At 44.2% G+C, this 27625-nt stretch overlaps 1 protein-coding gene across 2 annotated transcripts; it reads right to left on the reverse strand.

The window, feature by feature from the left end:
- Positions 1-3406: 3406 nt before the first annotated feature.
- On the reverse strand, positions 3407-26408 carry UBE2V1 (ubiquitin conjugating enzyme E2 V1). Of its 2 annotated transcripts, none has more exons than XM_048496123.1 (4): positions 26277-26408; positions 11110-11258; positions 7463-7588; positions 3407-5490 (listed from the first exon to the last, which is right to left on the reverse strand). In XM_048496123.1, the coding sequence occupies exons 1-4, from the start codon at positions 26296-26298 to the stop codon at positions 5344-5346; spliced, it is 444 nt and encodes a 147-aa protein (XP_048352080.1). In that variant the 5' UTR covers positions 26299-26408; the 3' UTR covers positions 3407-5343. The 2 variants fall into 2 exon arrangements, with proteins under 2 accessions (XP_048352080.1, XP_048352082.1); XM_048496125.1 differs by lacking the exon at positions 26277-26408 and adding an exon at positions 23369-23481.
- Between the last annotated feature and the right edge of the window lie 1217 nt (positions 26409-27625).

Here is a 27625-nt window from a genome sequence, read left to right on the forward strand (position 1 = left end):
ATGTCAGCCAGCAAGGCTGTCTTAACCCTAGCATAATATGGTTTGTCAGGGCTTGTGCCTGATGATAATCACACAGGCTCAACTGAGCACAGCTCCCAGACTGTCACCCGGGGCAACCCCACTTACAGCACACCGCAACAGTCTAACCTGGAAACATGCACGAAAGCAGCAAGATCCTTCTCAGAGAAGGAAGCATTATTTTTTTAAAAAGAGAGGAATTCTGGGAATATCCAAGAGTGGCCTTAAATTACAAGCTGTACACCTGGCCCTTAATGGGGAACCTGATCTCTCCTTGAAAAGGCAAATTCCATTAAAAGCTGTGTCCGTGCCATGATCAGCTTGCTGGCTAGGACTGGAGAGACCTGCATTCGAATCTCCAATCAACCATGAAGCTTGCTAGTTGAACTCAGGCCAGTCACCTGCTTTTAACTTAACCCACCTCGCAGCGCTGTTGTGAGGATGAAACAGAGAGAAGGAAGCCCATGCATGACACCTAGAGGATAAATCTCTAGACAGATGGCTGGGAACCCTATCAGGGATGTCAACATCCTGTCTGGAAGGAGTTGCTTATTTATCCACCAGCCCATCAACACCTTCGTAGGCTCATCAAGGAAATTCACCTCATCAGGAACACTAGATGAAAAACAGAGCTGGGGGTGGGAGGAGGGAGAAAGGGATTTTCCAAACTGGAAAATCCCTTTCTCCTAATGAAACCTTTAACATCACTGTAAGCAAAACAACTACACTCTTGCAGCTAACGTTTACCAACCATGGAGGGTAGGGACTGCACATGCTAGCAGATCATCATATTTTTCTCCAAGCACCCAGTCAGTTTCCTTGGGCCTCTGTAATGGAAAAGCATCCATGAAGACGCCACTAAAAGTAGAAGATTCTTCCAAGATGGACACCGCATGAGTAGATTTCATTAGTCTAATGCTTCACAAATAAAGTTGAAGCAATCTGTGGCTGATTCTTCTACCTTAAGCTGTAACTTCCCTCCCCTATCCCCCCTCCCCCCAAATAACCTGCTCAACGTCAGCAGAAAAGTATGAGCTTCTTTTGGCTGCAGGAGACTTGCAAAGGGACTTCTCTGTGAATGTTCTGACACACCTGTACTGTAGCTGTAGTCTATATTTTGCTGTCCTCAGGAAGAAGAGTTTGGATTTATAACACCCTTTCTCTCCTGCAAGGAGACTTATGAACTCCTCTCCCTTCCTCTCCCCACAACAGACACCTTGTCAGGTAGGTGGAGCTGAGAGAGTTCTGAGAGAACTGTGACTAGCCCAAGGTCCCCCAGCAAGAATGTAGGAGTGGGATTCACCAGATAAAAGCCTGCCGCTCATTCGTAGGAGTGGGGAATCAAGCCCCAATCTCCAGATTAGAGTTCACTTGCTCTTAACAACTAAACCCCCCAAAGTGGGGCCCAATTCCTGTCAGTGAAAGGGGGCAACTGGGACTATTGTGTCAATAGCTCAGGGCGATTGTATCTTCCATGGAACAAGGAGAAACATGACTGAACAGCCAATCACACCAGCCAAGAAAAACTCAACTAGAAATCCACCAAATCCTTCAGTCTAATCCTAATTAGTTCTGGAACTCTGAAAGCTATCAAGCCCAGTCAGGAAACAATCCAATCCACTACAACAGCATCATTACAAGCTACTTTCCCCACACATTACATGGTGTACAAGTGACCTGCAACATGCATTTCATCAGGTGCACATTAGGAAAGAGCCACAATTGGCATGGTGCTGCTGAATTTTTAAGCCACACTTGAGAAGACAATCTTAGCATCAAGTCTCTAGGTTTCCAAGGACCAACAAGTTCAAGATCTTCTAAGATCAGGAAGGAAGTCTGTAGGTTAGGGAAACTGTATAATGGAACCTGTCTGCTGTGACCAACACATTCCCAGATCAAAGGGAATACCGGCTGCCCGACAAGGATAACAGGCAATATCACAATTCACAAAACAAATGCAAATTTTTATATTCAGACTAAATGGCTGAACAAATGAATGACCTTGCTTTGTTTGCCAAAGCAGAATTAGAATTTTTCCCACCACACGTTGTTTTTAAATGAACCTCTTCTGCATCTCCAGCAATACAGCTTGAAGGCCGGGTCAAAACTGTTGAGCTACTTATTCAATCGGAAAACGATGCTTGCAGATTGGGGGGGAAACTGAATACTGGCAGATTTCGCTGTGCATTTGCTGCAAAGTTTTTTGGCACCCTCTACTGGTGAAGGACTTAGTTATAGTAATGTTTACAGGCCTACCTGACTCAAACACCTCAGTTGAGGTACATCAGAATATTTAACCACATTGACAGCATGAATTCCTGACAGGAATGTACCTAACCAAGTACTTCAATTGCCTTATCATTACTGGTGGGTACCCAACAATCTGTGGCCTTTGTGGAGCAGGATTTTCCAGCTTCCATTCACTGAGTTCCTTCATCACCCAAACTTTCTTCCTGCTAGTAAGGAGAATCTCTGGGAAAGTATACAGGTAAGCAGAGGTGTGCAGCAGAAACAAAGAGAATCAGCAGATATCCAGTCTCCAGAAAGCATGGACGGAAACCATTAGGGAGAATGCGAAAGAGGGTTGCTGAAATATAGCTTACATTTCATTATTTCAGTATATGAGAATCAAATTACTAATAATGTTAACTCATCATCCGATATTAGCTTTGGCACTGGAATGTTTGTAGAATACATTCACATCAAGTTTCCAGCTCTGGCGACTGCAACGACTTGCTGAGCTGCGGAGAAAAGTTAAGGACACTTGCAAAAAGTCAGAACACAAGTTTTACGTTTCCCAACTTCTCTTTCAGGTATTGTCGAAGGCTTTCAGACCTGGAATAAACTGGCTGCTGCGGACAAAAACATATCTTACCACACTATCACTCCACCCTGCGCCACAAGAGAAACACCATAATGTGCCCCTGACAATGCCAGCCACAGATGCGGGCAAAACTTTAGGAGCAAAAACTACCAGACCATGGCCACGCAGTGTGGAAAACCCATAGCTGCCTATTCCCTTTCAAGGCTTTTGAATCTAACACAGTGGTTACCAATTGAATAAACATGTTTTAAACGATGAACCATGCAGAAACAAGGCACCGATTAAATAAATCTGCCCAGAAATACATGCCTGCGAACCAGAGGAATTCCCCGAATTGGAAGCATTTTGCAGGTATATCAAAACCTCAGGATGAGAAGTGGCTTCACTTGTCAGAATCAAATACATTTCAAGATTGTAAACAGGGTTTGTTTCTCTGCGGGTCGCTTTGCTCACGTTTAATAATACAAATGTAAAACACTCTGGGAATCAATCTTCACATTTGGGACTGAGTCGGATGGAAGTCCAAAATCGAAAATAAATAAAAGCCCACATCTAAGCATCAAATGCAGTTAGAGCACAGTAATATTAATGCACACTTTTTATTATATTAAAATCAGGCAATGGGTCTGATACAATAAAAAGGCTGCTTATGGAATACTGTTATGTTAATTTTTTTTTAATTACAAAGGATGTTAAATCCATACAACTAATATTTTCTTCAAAAGAGTTAATGGAAACATCAATTATTTATTGACTGGATAGTTGCTACTTTTAAATGTGACTCTTTTTTTTTTTTACACAAACACTGAATTTTTCCCCCCATTAAGCTTAAAGAGGACACACTAGATTGTTTGCGTTTTTATGCTCGCATCCACTGTTTCAGCGGTCAGTGGTCCAAAACAAGAAGGTCCGAAAAGGAAGTGACTTGCCAGGAAGCGTTTGCCAGCTGCGGTCCCCGATCCTTTGATGCGGAGATTTGCCATCTTGCTCTTTATGAAGGCATTTTCATCACTCCAGAGCGTGGCGACAATACTCTCTCTCTCTCTCCACACTGTCGACTTGTCTGTTATGGAGCCAAACATTTTACACACGCACAGAGAGAAGCAAGCTGTTAACGAGGCTTTTGATGGTGATGTCTGGTCTTCGGCTGGGAGTGGAGAGAACGGGGAGGGTTTGCTTGCAAATTTCTACCTGGGGATTTTTTTTGGGGGAAAAAAAATCATTTCACATTTGGCCACTCTTAGCAAGCTGAAGTGATCCTGGTGAATGACTGCTCTTTTCACCGTATCAAAAGCCTATCTAGTCATGTCAGCCGGGGCCAGCTTGGTGGCGTGGAAGCAGCGCCAAAGGGCGGGAAGGGAAGGATGCTTGCGAGCAAAAGAAATAAAACCGGACACTGTTGCTTTCCCAGGTTGGTGAAGGCGAAGCCCACAGTTGAAAAAAACAACAACAACCCTTAAACAAACAGGCAGTTTTGCCAGTCACTTGTCCCTCTTTTTTGGCCAAGGGTGTTAAGAAAAGCATCGCAGAAGGGGCAAAAAGAAAGCAGCACCCCAGCTAAGACAGAAGGGGAAAGAGGAAATAGGTAAAGCTGCCTCCTCCCCAGACAAGGACTCTCATCCCACAAGGCCTGTGCTGATATTGAGAAAGGGGCGGTGTATAAATACAATCTATGCTTTTGCGCAAAAGTTACAGTAAGAAGAGCTTTCCCTCAAAATTAACCAAGCGCATGGTAAAAAAAAGACAAAAGAACCCCCCAGCCCTAGATACATTCAGCCTTTACTAGAGCCTGCACAAAAGAAGGGTTGACTGAGGATGCCGCAGCGTCCTCTTAGTAGTCTGTACGGCCCAGTGCCGAACTGGGAACTGAAGCTTTCGGGCCCAATCCTCTCGAGAAGCTCTCCCGCCCGAGCTCCATCAGAATGAATGGAAGGCCGCCCAAATGCCGCAGCCCCCATTCTTGTCTCCAGGGGGAGCTAGAGCAGCAGAGCTTTCTTGTCAATTGCACCCTTCGTGCCTACTCTAATAAATAGCCCTGAGCACCCGCTCTGTTGCAAACAAGAGAGACAGAGAAAGATCGAGGGTGAGGGGCCGGGGGGAGAGAGAGAGGAGAAACAGACCCAGGCCAAGCGCACAGCAATATGATTGTGTGACGTATACTTTTTCACAGTTGAGTTCAATGTGCCACACCGGTCTTTTGGCGGTAATCGGTTTAAATAGACTTTCTCTTGATACCAGAAGTTCAACTAAGTGGACAGTGGTTAACACATGACAGGATTATTTGTTATAGCACAACTTATTTTCAAAATGAAAAAAAAAATAATTAGTATCATTTACAGTATGTCAAGAGAGGCTTTCCTTTGTAATGGGGACTTTCTTTCCAGTACTTGCAGTCTACAAGATGCACCTAGAAAATTTTACTACTGTGGAAAATGAAGAGAGCTTTAATTGAATGAAGGGGCATGATTCTTTCTTTTCTTTTTTTTCCCTGTTTGCTTCAATTAATTACTGTAACATTGTCCTTCGGGTGGTTGAGGAAGTTTCATATTTTCTTTAGACATCATTAGACGTCGCAGCTCCTGCAGAACCACTTTGATACTATAAGAATTCTGCCATTTTGCTAGGACTGATATGGCTCTGGGATCCACCTATAGGCAAATACATAAAACACACCAGTTAGCCTCCAGTGGCACGCCAAGGAATGCATTATTTGCACCTGCCTGTTCACAGACTAAAAAGAACCCGTGTCTGTGTGTCTTAAGCGCTGTCAAGCTGCATGCAACTCATGGTGACTCTATCGATCAATGTCCTCCAAAACACCCTATTGAAAGAACTTGAGAGTGTCCTCTGTGGAATCTTGCCGAGGGGCTTCTAACCAGTTTAAGTTACCAGAGGAAGCAACAGAAGCTTTTTTAAGTCAACAACAAAAAATCAATTATTTGGTGAGGTGAAAGTTGAGAGGCATTTGTTTGGGTGTGAGGTTAGTTCTGACGCACTACTGTAACATAAGAACATAAGAACAAGCCAGCTGGATCAGACCAGAGTCCATCTAGTCCAGCACTCTGCTACTCACAGTGGCCCACCAGGTGCCTTTGGGAGCTCACATGCAGGATGTGAAAGCAATGGCCTTCTGCGGCTGTTCTCCCGATCACCTGGTCTGTTAAGGCATTTGCAATTTCAGATCAAAAAGTTCAAGATTGGTAGCCATAAATCGACTTCTCCTCCATAAATCTGTCCAAGCCTCTTTTAAAGCTATCCAGCTTAGTGGCCATCACCACCTCCTGTGGCAGCATATTCCAAACACCAATCACACGTTGCGTGAAGAAGTGTTTCCTTTTATTAGTCCTAATTCTTCCCCCCAGCATTTTCAATGGATGCCCCCTGGTTCTAGTATTGTGAGAAAGAGAGAAAAATTTATCTCTGTCAACATTTTCTACCCCATGCATAATTTTATAGACTTCAATCATATCCCCCCTCAGACGTCTCCTCTCCAAACTAAAGAGTCTCAAACACTGCAGCCTCTCCTCATAGAAAAGGTGCTCCAGTCCCTCAATGTGCTAGAAGTACATTCTCCTCCTATTACTGAGTAGATCTGGTTATTAAATTGAGCTGTCATGTGTGCTTCACTGTATCAAACAGACATCTGCACTGAAGTTATGATAATATGTTGATTTGAAGTGAAATCAGTAAACAGATCCACAGATAATCAAACCGTTCATCAGTAGTCATCCCTAAAAACACAGAAATGTTGCTTAGCACTAACTAAACGTTACTTGAGAGAGGGGTGTTTTCTTTTTTTAAGAAAAGCTATAAATGTAAACTCTAAGGACGTATTAGGCAGTTTCCCCATGGCTACAATTCTCCATATACCTCTCGTTGAGAATGCAGAGGCATCCACACCACCAACAGAACATCAACACAGTGGCTTTCTTTGCACTTTCCTTCATTCAGCCCTGAGTTGCCATTTTTTTACATGCTTGGGCTTTTAAAAGCAAAATTGGTAACTTATTGATGATGAGGAAGAAGAGTGGATTTATACCCCACCTTTCTCTCCTGTAAGGAGCCTCTCCCTTCCTCTCCTCACAACAGACACCTTGTGAGGTAGGTGGGGCTGAGAAAGTGGAGAAAACTGTGACTAGCCCAAGGTCACCCAGCAAGAATGTAGGAGTGTAGGAACACATCTGGTTCACCAGATAAGCTTGTGCCATTCAGGTGGAGGAGTGGGGAATCAAACCCGGTTCTCCAGATCAAAATCCACCTGCTCGTAACCACTACACTATGCTGGCTCTCTAACCATTACTCCACGCTGATCCCTGTAATGCAACAACATTATACAATCTATTGTCACAATCTGCTAGTTCTTATCTCTTTTTTTAAAAGTATGTAGCCCTTTTTTAAAGTATCTAGCCCTTACTGATGGGAAGTTATAAGGGGAAAGGCCTGCCATCTGTCATACAGCCTTCATATGTAAAAAGTCCCCCCAAAAGCCCTTTGTGGCAGGCAAGGAAAATGACAGCTGCAGTACCTGAAGGAAGGAAAATAGTACTGATGTAGGCAGGACACACGCTTCTATAAACAATACTTGTCAAGCAATGTTAGCAGTAAAGAGAAAAAACTTACCACTCCATTAGAACTATTTACTCCATTCATATTAATTTTTGTTACAAATCTTACAAATGGAGGTGCTTCTGGATATTTAGGCCCACATTCTATTTTAAGGCTGTATATTCTGTTTTCATAAATTGTCTGGAAGAGAAAAACATCTTGGGTCAAGGGATCCACCGCTGAAGGGGGGGGGGTCGTATTAAGGCAATCTATAGAACAATCAGCTTCATGATAGAAAGAGACAGTGCAGACAGCCCCGGGGTGGGGTGGGAGAATCCAGTGGTGGGATCCAAAAATTTTAGTAACAGGTTCCCTCGCCAGCCCCCCCTCAGCAAAGGGGGCAGAGGCGTACCTAGGCAAACCTGAGCCCTGGGCAAAACCTGAGTTGGATGCCCCCCCCATGGGCAGCCACCCCACCACGACCCCCAAATTTTTTTTGCACCAGGTCATTTCTAAATCATCATCACATTATAGAAAATGCCCCAACTCACAAATCTGAACACAGCAATGGTGAAACACACAGGTTCTTTGATAGAGACTGGTGAGATAAAAGGTACGAAAAGCTGAGAATCAATGAATTGCAGTACCTGAAAGGGATTAACCCAGTTCAGGGAGTTACATTATTAGTCGCAATTGCTATATGGAACCTTCACGTTCAAAGGCAGTATGCCTCTCGGGGAGGCGAGGGCGTGGAGATGGAAAAGCGGACCCAATTAGTAACCCCTTCTCGGCACACACAAATAATTAGTAACCCACTCTCGGGAACTGGTGAGAACCTGCTGGATCCCACCTCTGGGAGAATCCTCATGTGTCTGAATTAAGCAAATGGTCACTTCATCATCTCCCCTGAATGAATCTGTGAATGTCCACCACACACTTCAAAGCATATCTGGCTCATTTTTGTGATGGTCAGGTCACAGCGGGGCAGGGAAAGAACCACACCTGATGGGGGAGGGAAGAACTGCAAATTGGCACTCCACCAGATCTATCAAAACTTGGATCCATTTGTGCTTGTGCTTGAAAGTGTTCCCAGTTTTCCCTCACCTCTCCCCAGAAAGTCAAATGAGTCCTCAGTGCACCTGTGGTAAAAAGTAAAGGTAAAGCTGACCCTGTGCAGGCACTGGGTCATTACCGACCCATGAGGTGACATCACATCACACTTAGTAGGCAGACTATGTTTATGGGATAGTTTGCCACTGCCTTCCCCAGTCTATTTGGGGAAGAGAAGACCAAGCCGTACTTCCATAAGCTAAGTACCCTTTTCGCACAGCAGGGCACAAGCTCATATGAAAGATAAGACACGATTTATCAGGAGTATGTTCAGACTTAATTTATCCAAGAGATCATGGAAGATGATGGAGAAGAAGAGTTGGGATTTATACCCTGCCTTTCTTGCCTATAAGGAGTCTTAAGTGGCTTGCAAACTCCTTCCTTTCCTCTCCCCACAACAAATACCTCAGATGGGGCTGAGGGAATTCAGAGAGAACTGTGACTAGTTCAAGGTCACCCGGGAGACTTCACGTGCAGGAAAAAGGAAACAAATCCGGTTCACCTGATTAGAGTCTGCCATTCATGTGCAGGAGTGGGGAATCAAACCCATGTCTCCACCACTCTTAACCATTATACCACATTGACTCTCCTGTGTTAGATCAGTGATTTCCATTATACATTAGATCGTTATTGGTATGGTGATCCACAGTCCAAATTACCCAGAATGGTTGGCCTAAGGTTTTTTGGCACCCTTAGGTAAACTATGACCATATCTCCCATCAAGTCCAACATTCCAATTTCCATAGTGGCTAACTGGATGTTTTTGAAAAGCCAACAAATGTTGCACAAAAGACAGCTATGCCCAAGCAATTGGCTTTGCAAAGAACACAGCCTTTCCACATGGAGGTGACATTCCACCCCTCTTCTCCATTACTCCCTCCAATTCTCTAAGAAAATCATCCTAGTATGCATCAAGAAACATTTCAGTTAATTCTCTGTCAATCAATCAGCACCCCTAGTTTCTATCTAAATATAGAAGGGAGTCATGGCTGTCACTGCTGGGGAAAATCTACCAAGTCCATCCATGCAACAAGCCAACAGACATGCCTTGAGTTGAAAATTCACAAGGCTCCCACCCTGAGGTCAAGTACCTTTGAGTGAGGCCCCCTCTCTGTTATCTGCTCCTTCTTTGCCTACTGAGCCACAGCAGAGTTTGAGGAGGCATGCTCTGGGGGTGGGCACCAGGTTGAGGAAACACGTGAAAATGGCAGCCAAGGAGTCAGTGGGGTGCAGGACATCTCTTACAGCAGGCAGGGGACAATGAGGGGCTGCAGGGGGCTGGGCAAGAGATCAGTCCACTGAAGGAGCAGCATTAAGACAGAGCCCACTCCCTTGCATGCCTCTTCCTCTCCTCTTGCTTTTCCATGCACTAAACAGCTCCTGACAACTTTCCAGCTTTCTCTCCCTACTCCTTCCTGCTTCTACCACTAAGTTGCCAGAGGGCTTCCTGTCTCTGTTACTGTTGCAAAGGGAGGGAGAAGATGATAATGGGAACATTTTGGGAGGACAGAAAGTGAGCGATGTACAGGGCAAGGGCAGCCATTATGAAGAGCTGGCGTGCAACTTACTTTTGCACCCAACTCATAGGTTGGGAAACACTGCACTAAGCACACACCGAGCTCTTCAATGTCAGTTATTGTGTTTAAGAGACACTAGCGGATTCTGCATGGGCCAAAACCAGTGGTGTGAAAACGGTGTGTGTAAAATGGTTTAAAACGGTGTAAAGGGGTTTACACCACTTCCACACCGTTTTCACACAGCTGTTTTTGGCCCATGCAGAATCTGCCACTGTGTGGCATCTGCTTTGTCATTTCTCTCTCATGAGCTTAGATGTAGTAGCATATGGTTCCCAATGTCCAGGGATCTCGTCTAGACAGCAGAAGACATGCGAGATTGCTACCAATTCTGACAGAGGAGAAACAAGGCGATTTCTAATTTGTACAGCTGACCTTCTCCTTCATCCTTTAGTCCAAAACATCACACCACGAAGCTGGAAATACATTCACATAATTCTATTACTCGTGGCCAGATACTGCACAACGGATTTAAGAACCCATTAAGTCAAAATTGAAAGCCAGTCCTGGAGACAGATTGTGGAATTCATCCCCCAAAACAGTAGGTGGGTGGAAAATCTATGGGAAACTACTGCATTAACTCAAAAACAAAAAAAGTAAACATTCTGTGGGAGGGGGCTTTAAAAAAAAGAGGAGAGGCCATCTTCAACTTGCAGGCAAGTTTACCAGTATGCAAAGTTGCCCCCATTCTATAACTGGTGGGCCCTGCTTGGGGGGTGAGAGCTGTATACAGAGGCCTTCAGAATACACCTTTACATCTCATTTTTTCCACTCTACGATTCATTTCGTATGACCATTCCAATGCAATAAACTGCAAGCAAAAAAGTCTGGCCCACGAAATCCAACAGAAACCTATCAAAAAAATCCATGTTATAAGGCAGGGGTCTGCAACCTGCGGCTCTCCAGATGTTCATGGACTACAAATCCCATCAGCCCCTGCCAGCATGGGGCTGATGGGGATTGTAGTCCATGAACATCTGGAGAGCTGCAGGTTGCAGACCCCATAAGGAAATCAGGTCTATCTTTACTGATGCTTACTCTTGGAGGCCCAATGATCATGCCTGTCCATCTGGTAAGTGTCATATCTTCATCGTCTTCGAGACCCCAGCTAACAGTCCCATCGCCTACTCCTTTCTGGCCTTCTTCGAGTTCTTCCAACAGTCGAAAATTACGAGGAACTTTTACTCCTGGGGAAAAAAAAAGAGTATTAAAAGCTTTTGAGATAAGAACGTAAGACCAGCAATCTGGCCTGCTGCTTTGGAATTCTGCCAAAATGGTTCAATCGTTATAAACGGCACAGTTCAGAGGAGCAAAGGGAAAAGAATACCCACATATACCTGTTTTAATTGCCACAGTAACTGGCATGAGCTGTAAGAAGCAGCAGCTGTAAGAAGGAGCAACCACACTTCAAGAAACTATAACATTTGTTCCTGATGTTCACTCCTGCTAAAGATGTACATTTGATTGTATGCAGCAGTTACAGTGGGTCGCAGAAGTAAAGTTCTGCTCACGGAATGACATTCATCCATACTACTGCCCTGCCCCGCCCCACCAGTTCTGGGTGCAATATGGGAACCTGCAAGAGAAACCGGCAAAACTCACTCTCTTCTCCTCCAACGGTCGTTGAGCTCCTGACCCAGCAGAAACCCCATGTTGGGCCCACAGCTAAATCTTAATACCACCAATCAGTAACAGACTGCGGAAAAACAGAACTTTTCTAGAATTTAATTTCTACTGCAGAAAAGTAACCTTATGCTAATAGTTTAGAACAGGGATCTGCAACCTGCGGCTCTCCAGATGTTCATGAACTACAATTCCCATCAGCCCCTGCCAGCAAACCTCCAAAGGAAATGGAGTGGCCCTGGGAGTGTCAAGAGTACTTTCATACTGATAAAGCTAAGGCTGCGAGGAAGTCTGACTCTTTCCTTCTGACTGTTCTCCGTGGGTACCAGGGACTGGGTGTTCACCCTGGGGAGGCAAATTAGGGGTTATAGCATTTTGACCTATATAGCTAGGGCAGTGGTGGCGAACCTTTGGCACTCCATAAGTTATGGACTACAATTCCCATCAGCCCCTGCCAGCATGGCCAATTGGCCACCATGGAGCTAGGGGGTTGGAACCCTGGTTACAGTTACAGTTTCTTCCCTTAGGGAAGCAGGTAACTCAGCAGCACCTGTTCCATGATAAACAAACGAAATTTTCCATTCTAGAGCAGGCTGCAAATAATATAAGATCTTTAGCTGATTGCAGAAGCCACCTTGATGACCTGAAGAGATGCCAAACACCTCCTGCCAGTAATTCCCATCTATTATTGCTCAACCCACACCCCCTGGCAACTTACTAGAGCAGTTAAAGCTACTGGACAAAACTATTCAAAAATACCTCACATATTTATCCCAAGGTCCCTATTTAAATAGCGACACCAATGTTGGAAAACCAGCCCAGGTATTCTGCTAAACGTTGTATTTCACCTATCAGGTGATAAAAGCAGACAATTAGCCTGTAACATAACTATGTAATTAGCTATGTAATTAATCAATTTATGTCGGATGGATTTGAGAGTTCTGACAGAAAGCACCCAGATGGTCATTTCTGCTCATGAAAAAGGTAGCTTTTTCCCTTTTTGTTTTCCGACTACTAAACCCTTCCTACTGCAGAATTTCATTTTGTGTCTCATGGTGTTCCTGAGCATCCCTCTCCCCGAGAAGCATTTCAGGGACAGCACTGGGTTGCAGTGGGAAGCAGAGAGAGGTTCCACTAATACAGGTGCCTCCCATTTGCTCATAACAATATCAGAATCCAAGCCGTTGCCACCTATGTTTCCAGGTCTGAAATTTTATCTTTACCAATAATAATAACTGGAGATTAAGACTATATTAAACAGCCTATTAATCTTACTTAGTGATGATCAATGGCAAGGTCAGGGACATAGGTATACGGTAGATTTTTAATGGGGTGGGTTCGGTAACTGCCCACATGCATTCTCCCAGCCCTTGACATGCCGCCCCCCCCCCCCCCGGGTTGAGGGTGCCCAACTTCTTCCTGGTCACGTGGAGGGGGGGCGATTTTGCGCCCCCACGTGATCAGGGTAGTGGCCCCCGGGGACCCGGGTAAATACGCCACCGAATTGGGGGGGGGGGTTTCAAACCTGTGAATCCACCCCTTACCTACGTCCTTGGGCATGGTATGCCTAAAGCAAGCCAGCAGAGGTACATAAATACTTAAAAACGCCAAACTAAAATGTATCCTATTATTCTGTTTTAATGAAGAGTATCTGAGCAATAATTTTAAAGGGAGACGAATTTGATTGTTTCTCAAACTGGAATACATTACTTGTCAATGGTCTACCTTCCTCATTGACCATGAAATATGAAAAAAATGTATGCAAATTGCTTTGGTATCTCACGCCATATCACACTTGCAACGTATGTTACATTACCAGCAACATATGACACCAATATATGACACCAATAATGATATGCATTGCTCCTGTTAAAAAGAGACTTTTTATGTGGCACCAATGTCCTGTCATTCAGAAATATTGGAGGAAAATTATAACACTGAATTGATACAGGCTGTAAAAATCAATCTGATCCTCTGAATTTTATTCTGGGCTTTTCACTGGCATTCTCCATTCCACACACTACAGTGTGATTTATAATTGTTTGCACAGCGGCTTAGATAACCAAACAGCTCAATACTGAACTACCTTCTAGTTCCAAATGGCTGATTATATCATAGAAAACGGAACAAACTTAATTTATGTAAAAGATAACAAAAACTGTATCAAGTCATGCTTGTAAGCCAGATATCAATTTGTCTGTTTATGAATACATACTATAATACTGCCTCTCATGGGTGTTTGTGGATTGTGTGAACTAATGCTGCCAATGTTTCTGTGGATGATTAAAACACATCTCAAAAAAATGCAAGTATGAGAAACATCTTGACCACTGGTCCATTTCTCCTTCAATTCAAGAGGGTGTGGTGGAATCATTGATAGTTTACCCACATACAGCCAGCACAGCTCCATTGCCTGCTTGCACTGGGGACTCTGTTACTGTATGGAATCGCTGTGTGAGAGATGTGTATGTTGCCACCAATTAGAAGAATAGAGATCTACATAAATAGAACAAGAAAGAGAAAAAAAGCAGGCGCGGTGATGAAGTGTCAAGAAGGCCAGGGGACAAGGTTAAAACAAAAGGAATATTGAGCAAAATTAAGTGCGAAAAGACCTGAGGATTTGAGGCTAGCAGTGAATGGGTTAAAAGAAAGTTGCTGGTGTAATGAAAATGGATGGCATTTGGGCCAGGCTATGAGCAAATGAGGAAAGCTCAGTTCTGTTTCATACCTTCTATAACTATAATTATTATTTCCCCCCCGTAACGGTGGCTAGCGCAGACCAAGAAGGCACACACCTAAGGTTCCTCAGGAGTTCCTATCTTACTGCCACCGGTTGGGTATACTCACAGCTCTGTGAGGGGATTTTTTACTTTTCCCTCTACAACTGGCTCTTTCCCTCTTAAACGACTCTTGAGGCTTATTAACAGGCAAACAAAGATGAAACATTTATTTATAGAATTACAAAAAAATAAGTTACAGAAATAATTAAACTTTTCTTTTTCTCTGGCAGGGATATTTTACTAAACACTTTAGTTGTTTCAGATATTCTATTATAGTTTCAAAACAGTTCTCCGGCTCGGTTTTAACGTTCCTACTAAACTTCCTACGCACGGAAAATCTTTCCTTCACAGAACTTGACAGATACTTAAATATGCGACTCCTTTCACCAAAAGAGAGGCCCGTTGGGATTCTCAGAGCAGGCTCTGGGGTATTCCACCTAAAAACCCACTCCTGAATCTTTTAATTAAATAACACACACCCTCAGAGGCTTCACTGTCCCATATCTAGGTGCTTTCTCCGCAGAGACCTACAAACAAACCCACTGTGTGAGTTAAGTATAGCCCTTGTGATGATGTTTCCTTAGGACCTTGGCACAGGTTTCATATTTAGCCTGGCCTTCCTTGTCCTTCACCACAACTTGGCTATCCAGCCTCTTGAGAGCTTGAGAAAGCTCTCACTTTCTCTCTCCACAAACACCCACGCCCACCTTAACAGGTGATGGGCATTTAATGTTATAAAGCTACAGTTTTGACTAAATCCATTCCTCTTAGAGGATATGATCCCTATATCTGATATGCCAACTGTAATCCTTTACAAGAAAGCAAGGGCCTACCAGCCATCTTCAAGCACAAACTATAACAAGCTTGGAAGACTTTCTGGAAGTTGCAGCCAGTATGTGGGACAGCCCACAAACTGAGATGGGGGCATTGTGAAGAACACTGTGGTTCTACAATGTGTTAGTAGTACTGGCTAGCCGTGACCTTCAATGGTATGGATTGCTAACAATGTTTTGTGACTCTTATCATAACCAAGAGGTTTCCTCATGAATCCCACTGTTCATTAACATGAACAAGAGAAGCCCAACCTTGGGCAGCACCTGCCTAAAGAGCAACTATGGGTCAAAGAGTACAGATGTCTCAGAAGTAAAATTCCAGTTATTCAATTTATTCCAATTATTCAGTTTATTTTAGTCCCTCAAGTACGTATTTCTGTCAGGTTTGGAAAACACTGATAAAATTATGTAGAACATTAAGGTTTTTTAAGCAGTCTAGAGAACTAAAGAACATCAGCTAAGTCTCTGTAACAAATGCACAGGAGAACAATTTTTGGTTCCAAGTGTTATTTACAACCCCCACAAACAAGCACACCAAAAAACAGTCCAGACAATTCTCATTTTTTCAGTGCAATCTGAAAAAGGAAAATTATCTTCTTTTCACATACCCAAGCATTACCAATGGTAGAGTGGGACCATTTGGGCCAGGCTATGAGCAAATGAGGAAAGCTCAGTTCTGTTTCATACCTTCTATAACTATAATTATTATCCCCCCCCCCTTAATCTCCTATTTTCCTCCCTGCCAAAAGATGGCTTACAACATCATTCAAAATGAAAACAACAAAGAACCCTAGAAATAGAGCTATCTTAAAAAAAAGGCAAAACAAAAAAACAGAACACAGACCTCCCAGACGCTCAGACTCTCTTGCTCAAGTAGTGCGGGGATTTCAGCTGTATGTGAGCTCCAAAACCGTCCTTATGCTCTTGATGGCAGCTGATGAATGATCCTTTACACGCCCTGCGCCAGCTCACCAAACAGTAGCCCAGCCCCAAACTTAGTTGCTTCAATTTAAGGAAGCTCCTATGGAGGGCTGTGAGCCAAGAGTTGGGCTGATGCGCTTTAACCACCCTTGCATGCATGACCACCAGCCACAAATGCCGTGACAAACTACTCTTCCCAGTCAGGTCAGCGACAGGGATGATTATTCAAGGGTTCAGGAGAAAGGTTTAAAATAACTACATATGTAAGGGGCAGTTCCCAAAAATTAACTGAGCCTGACACAGACCGGAAAATGAGAAAGGAAGCAAGCAGCCTGTCTTAGCATAAGAAGACAGCTGTGTGAGCAACGGACTGAACAGGAGAGGAGGTCAATCAATATGGCAGTGACAGTGAGTTCAATATGCATAAAGCTGGTAAGAAGTCATGCTTTACTGCATTAGGCTATCCAGAGGAAAAATCAAACAATAAATGCTCAGCAAAAGCAAGATGAAAGGAAGAAGGGGAAGAATGCTTGCATCATGTCCGGACTAGAACTAGACCCCCACTAAGAACTGCTCCCCAATATCTTTTATTTATTTAAATAAATAGCTGAAAGTTGTTTAAAAGGGAACACCTGGCTGAAAAGGAGGGTAAAAATACAATGAAGTATAAAAGATGTCACCTAGGTTGCATTTTCAATGGCATCAGACCAACTAGAAACAGACTTAAACCCAATATTAACTTGAAAAAAGCAAGCAACTTTGAAATTTAATGGCCTATCATCCATAATTTTGTGATCTGTCTTCCTAACTAGTATGCATTTAAGGCAGAAGCGAAAGCCAAGCCATTCCATCCACTCTGTGAGTCGATTTCTCATAAAACAAGGGAGGACAATTTCCACCAATTCCTCCCCTCAACTGGAGATCTCTGAGATCTCTGAAGCAGTGGTTCTCAACCTGTGGGTTGGGACTCCTTTGGGGGTCGAACGACCCTTTCACAGAGGTTGCCTAAGACTCTCTGCATCAGTGTTCTCCATCTGCAAAATGGATAAATGTTAGGGATGGGGGTCACCACAACATGAGGAACTGTATTAAAGGGTCGCGGCATTAGGAAGGTTGAGAACCACTGCTCTGAAGCTATTCCTGGGGGTCACTTATCCAATAGGAGAACCATTCTGAAAAGTGTTTGGAGCTGCTGCAGGAAAGAGGAATTGGCAAAAAGCCCACCCACTCCACGCCTGCAGAAATCAACATGGGAGCCCAGCCAGTGATGAACTCTATGGAATTGTGCTTTTGTACCAGAATTTACAACAGCTGAAATTTAGACTTTGCTAAAGCTGTGATCCAAAAACTGGTTTTCTGCTCTCCCGCCCCACATTCTGTGACTCCACCCATGTTAGACGCTTCTACCCAAATAACACAAATAAGAATCATCACCTGCCTTTGCCAACAATCCTTCACCACCTGCCACTTTCATGTTTGTATGGCTTTATCTCGTTCAGGGTGGATCTAGATAGGACCAACAATGCAGCCACCACCCCGAGCCTCATCCGCCCATCTTCCCAGTAATCTCTAGCCTAACAGAATGAATAACATGGCATTGTCATGATGCGACTTCCCCTGCCCTGCTATTCACTGTTAGCTACCACAGTGCCAGGGAACACACTGTGGGTGCTATAATTCAATCAGCAAATATTAAGGAGGATATTTGGTTTGTAACGTGAGTTACAAGTCAACAGGATTGGGGGTACCATCTACAATCAAAGCCGCCCAAGATTGAACTGGTAAACATTAGGGTCAAAATTTCCCCATGGAGCCATTCGGCACCATTTTTACTCAGTGCAATTTGCTGCTTCTATTTTGGCATGAATTTCTCCAGCACCCGGTCTCTTTCTCCCTTGATGCATCTGCTCCTAACCTATCGTCTCCTTGCACTTGCAGAGATGAAATGAGGCCCAGATCTGCATCTTCCTCCAATAGAAAGCCACCTCCGCTGGGCTCCTCCCAAGCCTCAAACTCTGCCATGGGGAGGGGGGTGGGGGAGAATAGTTATGACAGTAGGCACATTTTCAACTGTTATGGAATCCTTATTCAGAAAAGATCAATTCACATTAGTATATTCTCCCAAAGACATCTGAGGAATGAAAACCAGAATCTGTCATCTCTCATTATATCAACTAAACAGATGCATTTGAATGCTAAAATTAAGTGGGATCTTTCCAAAGTCATTGTCAGCATCAGAAAACAGAGTTCAGCAGCACCTTAAAGATCAACAACATTTCCCACTCAGCTTTGCCTCATGGAAGTGAATATTTTGTTGGTCTCAGGTGCTACTTGACTCAAATTCTGTTCTACTAGTATAGACTGACCTGAAATATTCAACATTAAGAGTTCCACTTAGCAGAAGCATCTAAAAGAGCCTTTATGTCACTGACTTACATGCACACTTTGGAACCTAAAACTTTTTACCAATCTGCTGGTGATCCCTGGCCCCTCGATGATGCGGCTGGCCTCCACCCGGGCCAGAGCTTTTACAGCTCTGGCCCCTGCCTGGTGGAATGCTCTATCTCCAGCTACGCGGGCCCTGCGGGACCTTAACGAATTCCGCAGGGCCTGCAAAACCGAGCTGTTCCACTGGGCCTTTGGGGAGACCGGCCGCTGATGGCTCTTTCTCCTTTTATAACATCTGTTGGATCCTGCCGTCCCTTCCCTCTTTTTCTTTTTTGGGGATCTGTTAGTAGGACGCCATCTATTTATTTGACTGAACACTGCTTTTAACGGGGTAGTTTTTAACATATATAGAGCCACTATTTTATGCTATTTAATTTAACTTGATATTATTGTTTTATTGTGTGCTCTATCTGTATGTTTTGTTCACCGCCCTGAGCCCTTCGGGGGAGGGCGGTTTATAAATATAAATAATAATAATAATAATAATAATAATAATAATAATAATAATAATAATAATAATAATAATAATAATAATAATAATAATAATAATAATAATAATAATAATAATAATAATAATAATAATAGGATGTATTGCTGCTGTTCATCTTTGCACCCTCAGTAATGATGAAAACTGTAACACGCTGTCCTTGGGAGCATTTGTATAACACCACAAACACTATCTCCTGGCTTTAAGCTGCAGTCTCGACGGGTTCCCTAGTTTGCCGTAGGATCTAGCAGGTTAAAAATGAACAATCTTTACTGACTTCATTGCATAACTCATGTGACTTCACTATTTGTTGCATGCCAAGGAACAGAAAGAGAAAAGGGAAAGCCAACTGGCTGAATGCAACGGCGATCCCCCCCCTCCCTTGCAAATGGTCATTACTCAGTGGCCATAACTCACTTCAGAGCACATGTTATGTATACATAAAGTTCCAGGTTCAATCCCCAGCACCCTCGGTTATAAGGATTTCAAACTGACAGACCTCTGCTTCATGTACATGCACCACGGCAGGTACAGCACCATTTTTCATCCTGAAGCAGCAGTAATTGCATTGTCCCTTATTCTATTTGTTCCTAGAGTTTGAGTTTGGATTCATATCTCCCCTTTCTCTCCTGTAGGAGACTCAAAGGGGCTTATAATCTCCCTTCCCCCCCCCCCCACATCAAACACCCTGTGAGGTGGGTGGGGATGAGAGAGTTTCGAAGAACTGTGACGAGCCCAAGGACACTCAGCTGGCATGTGTTGGAGTGCACAAGCAAATCTGGTTCACCAGATAAGCCTCCGCAGCTCATGTGGCAGAGCAGGGAATCAAACCCAGTTCTCCAGATTACAGTGCACCTGCTCTTAACCACTGCACCACACTGGCTCCTACAGGTTATTATGTCTGTGTAATACAGAAACAACAAAGAATAGCAAGAAGAAATCATGTATGAAGAGCAACTGTGCAGCCAACTCTCAAATTACTCCAAAACTTATTCGTAATTGTCCAAACTTATGTTGCAGGCTAGACATTCTGCTTTTACAGTTCAACTTCTGTTATTTACTTTCAACCTGCAGGCTTGTAAGAGACACATGTGACACTGTCAGTACACAAATGTGCTGTCCCACAATCACAACTGAAGAACCAGAACACCTCAGAGAGCTCTGGCCTACTAGAACAGTCGTTCAGACTTTTCTTCTCTTGTCAAATCCAGCAAGCAAGAGAGAATCATAGAACCGCAGCGTTGGAAGAAACCCCCAAGGGCCATCAAGTCCAACCCCCTGCAACGCAGGAACATACAAACAAAGCACTCCTGACAGAGGAACCAAGCAATGCCGTCTTCCCCTTTAAAATCACAACTTTGTGTCTGCGCATCTTGCTTTCCCACTTACTGAAAAAGAGATTTATTCAATGCATCTTGGCAGGCCCGTCAAAGCAGCTCTAATGATAACTTGTAAATGTATGGTAGCTGACAGATTCTACTTTGCCACACTATTATTCTGCCATGTGGAAACCACCCACCAAAGCTGGATCTCAGTTGCCTTGACAGGCAGGGAGCACATTTCCTACAGTATCTCTCAGTGAAGGACCTCAAAGCCATTGGGGCAGGGGGGGCGAGTCATTTTGTCTTGCTCCTCCAGCCAACTGTAAACCACAAAGTCAGCAGCTGTAGAGGACTAAGGGAATGAAGGCTTGACGGGATGAAAGGCCATGAAGTCCCACATTAGCATCAACTTTTATACAAACTGATGTGAGAACTTCCTGTAACATCGGATTTTTTTTAAAAAAAACAGATATGTGAGAGAACCAGCATGGTATAGTGGTTAAGAGCAGGTATACTCTAATCTGGAGAACCGGGTTCCCCCATTCTGCCACTTGAGCTGTGGAGGCTTATCAGGTAAACCAAACTAGCTTGTGCACTCCAACACATGCCAGCTGGGTGACCTTGGGCTAGTCACAGTTCTACGGAGCTCTGTCAGCCACACCCACCTTACAGGGTGTTTGTTGTGAGGGGGGAAGGGAAAGGAGATTGTAAGCCCCTTTGAGTCTCCTTACAGGAGAGAAAGGGGGGGGGGATATAAATCCAAACTCTTCTTCTTCTCTACCAGTGCAATATTCCATTTATCTCTTTCCTGAAACCTATTTTTCTTTTCTTCCATTTTTTTTCTTTTCTGTTATATCTGGCTGCCTTTCTGATAGCTACAGTGCCTTGTGGCTGTAAAAAGATGGAGTTTGCAGAATCTCTGTTACTATACATTCCCTGTTTCTGTTTAAAATAATATGACCAATACAAACCTGAACAATGAAAAGCACCCACATTTCAACTCTGGCTGCTGTAAAAGCAGCCATCTGTAGCAAGATTAGGACACCCTATCACCAAATGCTGAACTGAAATGAGACTGAGCCACTATCCGCCATTTTACAGAATTCTGTGAACCCTACTTTCATTTTGAAACCCTAAAGTGAAGAGAAAGATACAAGTCAACGACTGCTCATCATTTCCTTGTGCAAGAAGGATTTCCTGAATACCATATGTTTAAATGTGCGTTCAAATATGCCTCTGTGCTAATGGTTCAAAAAAGAATGCAAAAGTAAAACCAATGTCACAGTTCCATTCTAACCCAGCAACACAGGAGGTCCTAGTACAGAAAAGCAAAGTGGAACTTGATGAGTGCTTTAAGATTAGAGGTGCCTTTCGTTATTCATACAGAGCTTCTATGCAGAACACAACAATTCCATACTAAATGCAGGCGTTTGCTCAGGGGGCTTGGCCAAAGTGAATTTGCTCAACAAAACTGTCTAGGAAAAACAGAGGTAGAAGACTAGTTCCCCACCCCCCACCCCCAAGGGGCTTCCCAGTGGAGTGGCGAGGCTCAATAAGATTCTCCACTGCCAGGAAGCCCCTACTGGCCAGAAAAGACCTGTGCCACATTTTTGTCAGCCATCCTGTCCGCCAGGGCAATGGGATTAATGGCCAACCATGGCCCTGGACTGCCCCCACGAAGCTGGCAGCGGAGGCACAGGGATGCTGGCGCTGTGTCTCAATGTTATAGAGGGCCGCGGCAGCCGCGCACCAACTGTTTTACCCTTCCGCCAGGGTAAGTGCCCCAGGGAGGGCAAAACAGCTGGCACAGCTGCGTGCTGCTTCTGCCAGCAGATTCGCCATAGGGTTCTTAGTCATGAGGTGATTCAAGTGTCAGACTTGGACTGAATATCAGAAACTCATTGGGTAGCCTTTAGCCAGTTTCACACTCTCAACTGAGCCTACCTCAAAGGGTCATTGTGAGGGCAAAAAAGTACACCACTTCCTGCTGCTTTTTCTAAAAATGTATGGGAACAGACAACATAGAACTGGTTGCAGTTCTAACAGGAACTGCAAGAAGCAAATTATTGCAAAACTGAAATCTAAGGCCTCATCATCATCAATGATGGAATGTTGCAGACACATCTGGAATATAGCATTCTTAACATGGTTAACCCATACATTGTATGAGAGAAAGAAACAGCAATCTAACCAACAGATTTATGAAGAACTGGATATTATTCATCGAATACTGGAATACGAAACTTATGGATAATGTACAGCCCTATGTATTATTTTCTCTGATATTAGGTTATTTTAAATAGTACAGCACCTAAATAAACCACTCAGAGTTTCAAGGAAGAGGAGCTGGATCTGAGAAGTAAATAATCCTCCAATCCCACCAATCTAGCACAACATGCATTTCCTCTGTCAGGCTGTTTAATAGTCAAAATACCTTCATTAGATTAACAGGCCAAAAAGGCAGGAAGAAGAAGAAGAGTTTGGATTTATATCTCCCCTTTCTCTCCTGCAGGAGATTCAAAGGGGCTTACAATCTCCTTTCCCTTCCCCCCTCGTAACAAACACCCTGTGAGGTAGGTGAGGCTGAGAGAGCTCCAAAAAGCTGTGACTAGCCCAAGGTCACCCAGCTGGCGTGTGTGGGAGTGCACATGTTAATCTGAATTCCCCAGATAAGCCTCCAGAATTCAAGTGGCAGAGCTGGGAATCAAACCCGGTTCCTCCAGATCAGAGTGCACCTGCTCTTAGCCACTACGCCACTGCTGACCAGGGGTAGGAAGATGCGAATATGCTGTTGAAAAACCCTAAGAGGAAAGTAGAGTACTGCATCAATGACAATCCAATGGATAACCTCCCAACTGACTTTTAGAAGTAATTAAAAGTTACCTTGAGCATTAGAGTGGAGGGTAAAAGATTAAGATACATTCCTTAAGAGAAATACGCTGTGGCCAGCATAATCCACTGATGAAGATGACAGAACTCTCCTTTAAGCACAAAAATGCATTATATGGGGCAAGTCCAGGCTCTCTGCAGGTCAGAAAAGTGAACCAAATTAGCCTCATGTCTGCTTTGGATACACAGAGCGAGAAAGTGTTTGCATCAGCATTTTTGAAAGGCTGTAATCCCCTTGTTTCTATCTAGAATTCCAATGAGAACTCTTACACTGTGAAGACAAGATCCTCACATCACTATTGTCAGCTGCATTTAATTTCTTACTGCACAAATAATAACCATTAACACACACCCACATACCCAAAACCAAAGCTAGTGAAGCCTAAAAAGTGAGCCACGGAAGGGGGTGACATTATTCCCTTCCAACTACATTTGACAGGATTCTCCTGTGCCTCCAATTACTCTCTCTACAATGAAGCACATTCTGTGCTTACATCCTGAGCATAAAAATCAGTTTCTTCCTCTACATACATGCCATCCCATTTTCTACCCTAGGATATGGTCGGACTAAGACTCTACTCCAAGAAGTCCAGTTGTTTGTTAATACCTTATATTCTGCAATATTATTTCCATGATGCATCCCTACTTATCTGAGATCTATTATATTTTAGGGATTTCCTCCTAAGGTACAGAGATGATCCAGCATCCAAAATAATCAGCAACGTAATACTACCCATCCGCCTGAAAGTGAACACTTGAAAGAAAATTCCAGTGCAGAAAACCCTGCTAAATTTCCCGTTTCTCTATCCTCATATTTAAAGGAAAAGGTCTTTAAAAGGCCACTGTGGCTACAAATCAATACCCATTAAAGGGTTTTTAATTTTCAAAACGGACTTCTATTTTTATTCACCATCACCACCACCCAGTGAAGTAGACTGCTATTATTCCAATTTTATTGGAGGAAAAAAACCCAAGGCCAAGAGGTGGTGACTTGTTCTAAATCACAGAACTGGAGGCACCTGAATTCACATCTCCCAAATCCAGCTACTTACATATAGGACTGCATTGGCTTTCCTGGAGATTTTCCTGCTCATGGTACCAACCCCAGACTCCGAAAGGGAAGACAAAAACTCAAAAGACACAGTACCTGCTCTGAATTTAGAAGGTTCTAGATCCAGTCCCCGGCATTTTCAGTGAAAGGATGAAGAGGCAGATGCTGAGAAAGACCTTATGGAGAGTCCTTACTTATCAGAAGAGACAAGGATCAGTCGTGCGACTCAGTGTGAGACATTCTTATATGTTCAGAACCATTCTACCGGAACAGAATGCAGCCTTTGTATCATCACCTCCCCTCCCTTCTTTACCTTATCCTGCCAAATATTCTAGCACCTTCTGGAAGCAAAACAGTGCTGGGGGTAGGAGGCAAAGCAGGGGCTAAAGTATTGGTTTAGTCAACAATACTTCAATACATTACCGTACCAATTTTCAAGCTAGTCCCGCAAAATAGTACAGTAAAATCATATTAGCCTTATTTTGCACACTGGGAGAGGGGGGGGGGACTTTACCTAAAAGACAAAAGATTACATATTATCCAAGAGCAGACTTCGGGAAGAGGTGGGATTTGATCTACCGCACAAGTGTACAGTTCAATTTTTTAACATTATGGCTACCCCAGTTTAGGAACTGCTGCTAGTAGAAAAGTAACACACAAAACATTGCTAAACTGCAAATAAATTCCTCTGAATTTCCCATAAAACCCACCCAGCCTTCCTGAACACATGCTATGATTTTGTTTTTAAAAAGGGAGAAAAGCCCTCCAAAATCAGAATAAAAGTTATACAGAACAGCAGCCTCCTTCTCACAACAGGAAACATACAGTCAACAAAGCCATCCCTTAATATGCCTGCCAGCAGCTGGAATTGAGAGGTTGGCTGCCTCTGAACATAGAATGTCATGTAACTAACCTGGCTAACATATATCTTTTCCCATATCCTCCATCTTTTAAAATGCACTGAAAGATAAACACCGCCAAATCCACTTCCTCCCCACATACACCCTCTAAGATACATGTCTTCCAAGCCTAGCTCCATTTCCCTATTGTGGCTGATTAGTTCCCTTCCCACCCCCCGAAAAAAAAAACCCAAACCACATGTTTAGGGGGATTCTGCTTCCAGCAATGGAAGTTCTAGGCTAACCTGAATGTGTATCTGCCCCCCACCCCAAACCAACTCATGTTCGGGAATACTGTACCTCCAATCAGGAAGCTAAGCCAACCTACCCAATATGCATTATCCTCGCATGTATCAACCTAACTCCCCTCCCATCCACATGCATTCTAGGGTAGGCTGCCTCTAGACACGGAAGCTCTACTCAGCTAAATAAGCTAACGCACTCTCTTCCGATATGCCAACCTCACCCACCCCACATGTTTCCTTTGGAGTCCCCACCACCACCATATCTGTGCAATGAGGCACCCACACGCATTCTAGGGTAGGGTGCCTGTAGACACGGAAGCTCTTATTAGCTAAAGCCCACCCCTTCACCCCACATGTTTCCTTTGGGGTCTCCCCACCACATCTTTGCCATGAGGCATCCTCCAAGAAGGGAGGGCCGACCTCTTGTCCTGCTGCCAACCCATAGAGACCCCGGCTTCTCTCTCCTAGCCGCCGCTTCCTCTCCCAGCTTCCCCCCCTCCATACGAGCCTCCACGGCCACCGCCCCTCGGGCCACGACACACCCAGCCGGCCAGTCCCGGCTCTGGAGTGCCCGACCGGCCTGGAGCTGCGCCTCCCCGTCCGGGCCCGGGAGAATCGGGTCTCAGCCGCCCCGCGGGGCCGCCCCCGCAGCCAGCGGCTCTCCTCCCGCCGGCCATGCTGGCCTGGGCTACCCGGTCCCCGCTCACCCGAGCCCGTGGTGGCCGCCATCTTGAGCCGCTGTCGCCGCGAGCCCCGCCTCCCGCCGCCCACGTCACCGCCACGCGGGAAGTGAGCTGCGACTCCGCTGATCGATGGCTCCGGAAGGCGAGGCGGGCGGGCGCAGGAAAGGGAAAAAAGGAGGAAACTGGAGGTGGGTTGGGCTGGCGGAAGCGTCCCGTCGCAACGCGCAGGGATTCTTTTATTTTCCGGTGCACGTATTTCGTTTGGGAAAGGGATAGGCTCGGGTGGGCGAAATTTAGGAGTGTATTACTTTTAATAAAGGGCGAAGCAGCTGCAGTGGAAGAGCACTTTCCTGTGCCTTTCGCTGTCTCTCTTTTTCTTTCAAGCGAGCAAGTGGTTGGTGCCGGCTAGTTAATTACATAGTTAATTACAAAGAGGAGCTGACCGATTTTTCGTGCGATTGATAAATGACGCTGGATATCCATTGTGATGCACCTGAAAACGAAAGCGAAACAGTTGGATTTAACTGGTTGTGGTGGGTTTTCCGGGCTGTGTGGCCGTGGTCTGGTGGATTCTGTTCCTAACGTTTCGCCTGCATCTGTGGCTGGCATCTTCAGAGGTGTATCACAGAAAAGTCTGTTACACACTGTGTCTAAGTGAGAAGGGAGAGTTTAGTGGGGTATATTGTCCATGTCCCATGGTGGGGAACCAATCATTAAGTGTTTGGGTGGAACTTGCTATGCAAAGGTGTGGTTGAGTGCATTGTATTGCGGGTGGGGTTATCAGTCCAATTTTTAAGTACTGGGAGCCAGGCTTTGCTAATTTTTACCGTTTGAAGTTGTCCTGGTGTTTGTGAATTTCAATGTTCGATTTACTTCTTGAAACTGACCGTGGTTCATCCAACCCCATTTGAATTTCCAACAACGGCTTACAAGATTCCAATCTGAAGCACAACTGAAGGCACAATGGGACTTACTTCCAAGTAAACATGCAAAGGATTGATGCTGTCAAGGAAACCCGCAAGCTGGACCGAGATCCACGGGCACTTCCCCTATTTTTCCCCAACAGCAGGGATTTAGCAGGCCTTCCAGTTGGGAATATAGCTAATACCACTTAATACTCTACGAATTTGTCTTAATTTCTAGAAGGCCGTCTGGGGTAGTGTTTTACGCAAATTGCAATGTTTTTCACAATGTTACTTTGATACATTATTATGGACTGCATACTATAATATGTATAGCTTTCTGAAACTAGGATCCTAATATGTAATTTTTGCATCATTTATTGTGTTGTTTTAATACTTGTGTTTTGCTTCCAGTCTGTTTTTAGACTTCTGGTTGGTTCTACAAGCCTAACTCTCTGTTGTGTTCCTCAC

This window comes from Sphaerodactylus townsendi, linkage group LG05, assembly GCF_021028975.2.
Source record: "Sphaerodactylus townsendi isolate TG3544 linkage group LG05, MPM_Stown_v2.3, whole genome shotgun sequence".
NCBI classification, from domain to species: Eukaryota; Metazoa; Chordata; class Lepidosauria; order Squamata; family Sphaerodactylidae; genus Sphaerodactylus; species Sphaerodactylus townsendi.

Excerpts from the sequence above, each read along its gene's own strand:
- UBE2V1 (XM_048496123.1), bottom strand. The coding sequence starts at position 26,298 with ATGGCGGCCACCACGGGCTCGG. Across the intron at positions 7,589-11,109 it reads TGATCATTGGGCCTCCAAGA|ACAATTTATGAAAACAGAAT; the intron begins GTAAGCATCAGT and ends TTTCTCTTCCAG. Across the intron at positions 5,491-7,462 it reads TAAATAGTTCTAATGGAGTG|GTGGATCCCAGAGCCATATC; the intron begins GTAAGTTTTTTC and ends ATTTGCCTATAG.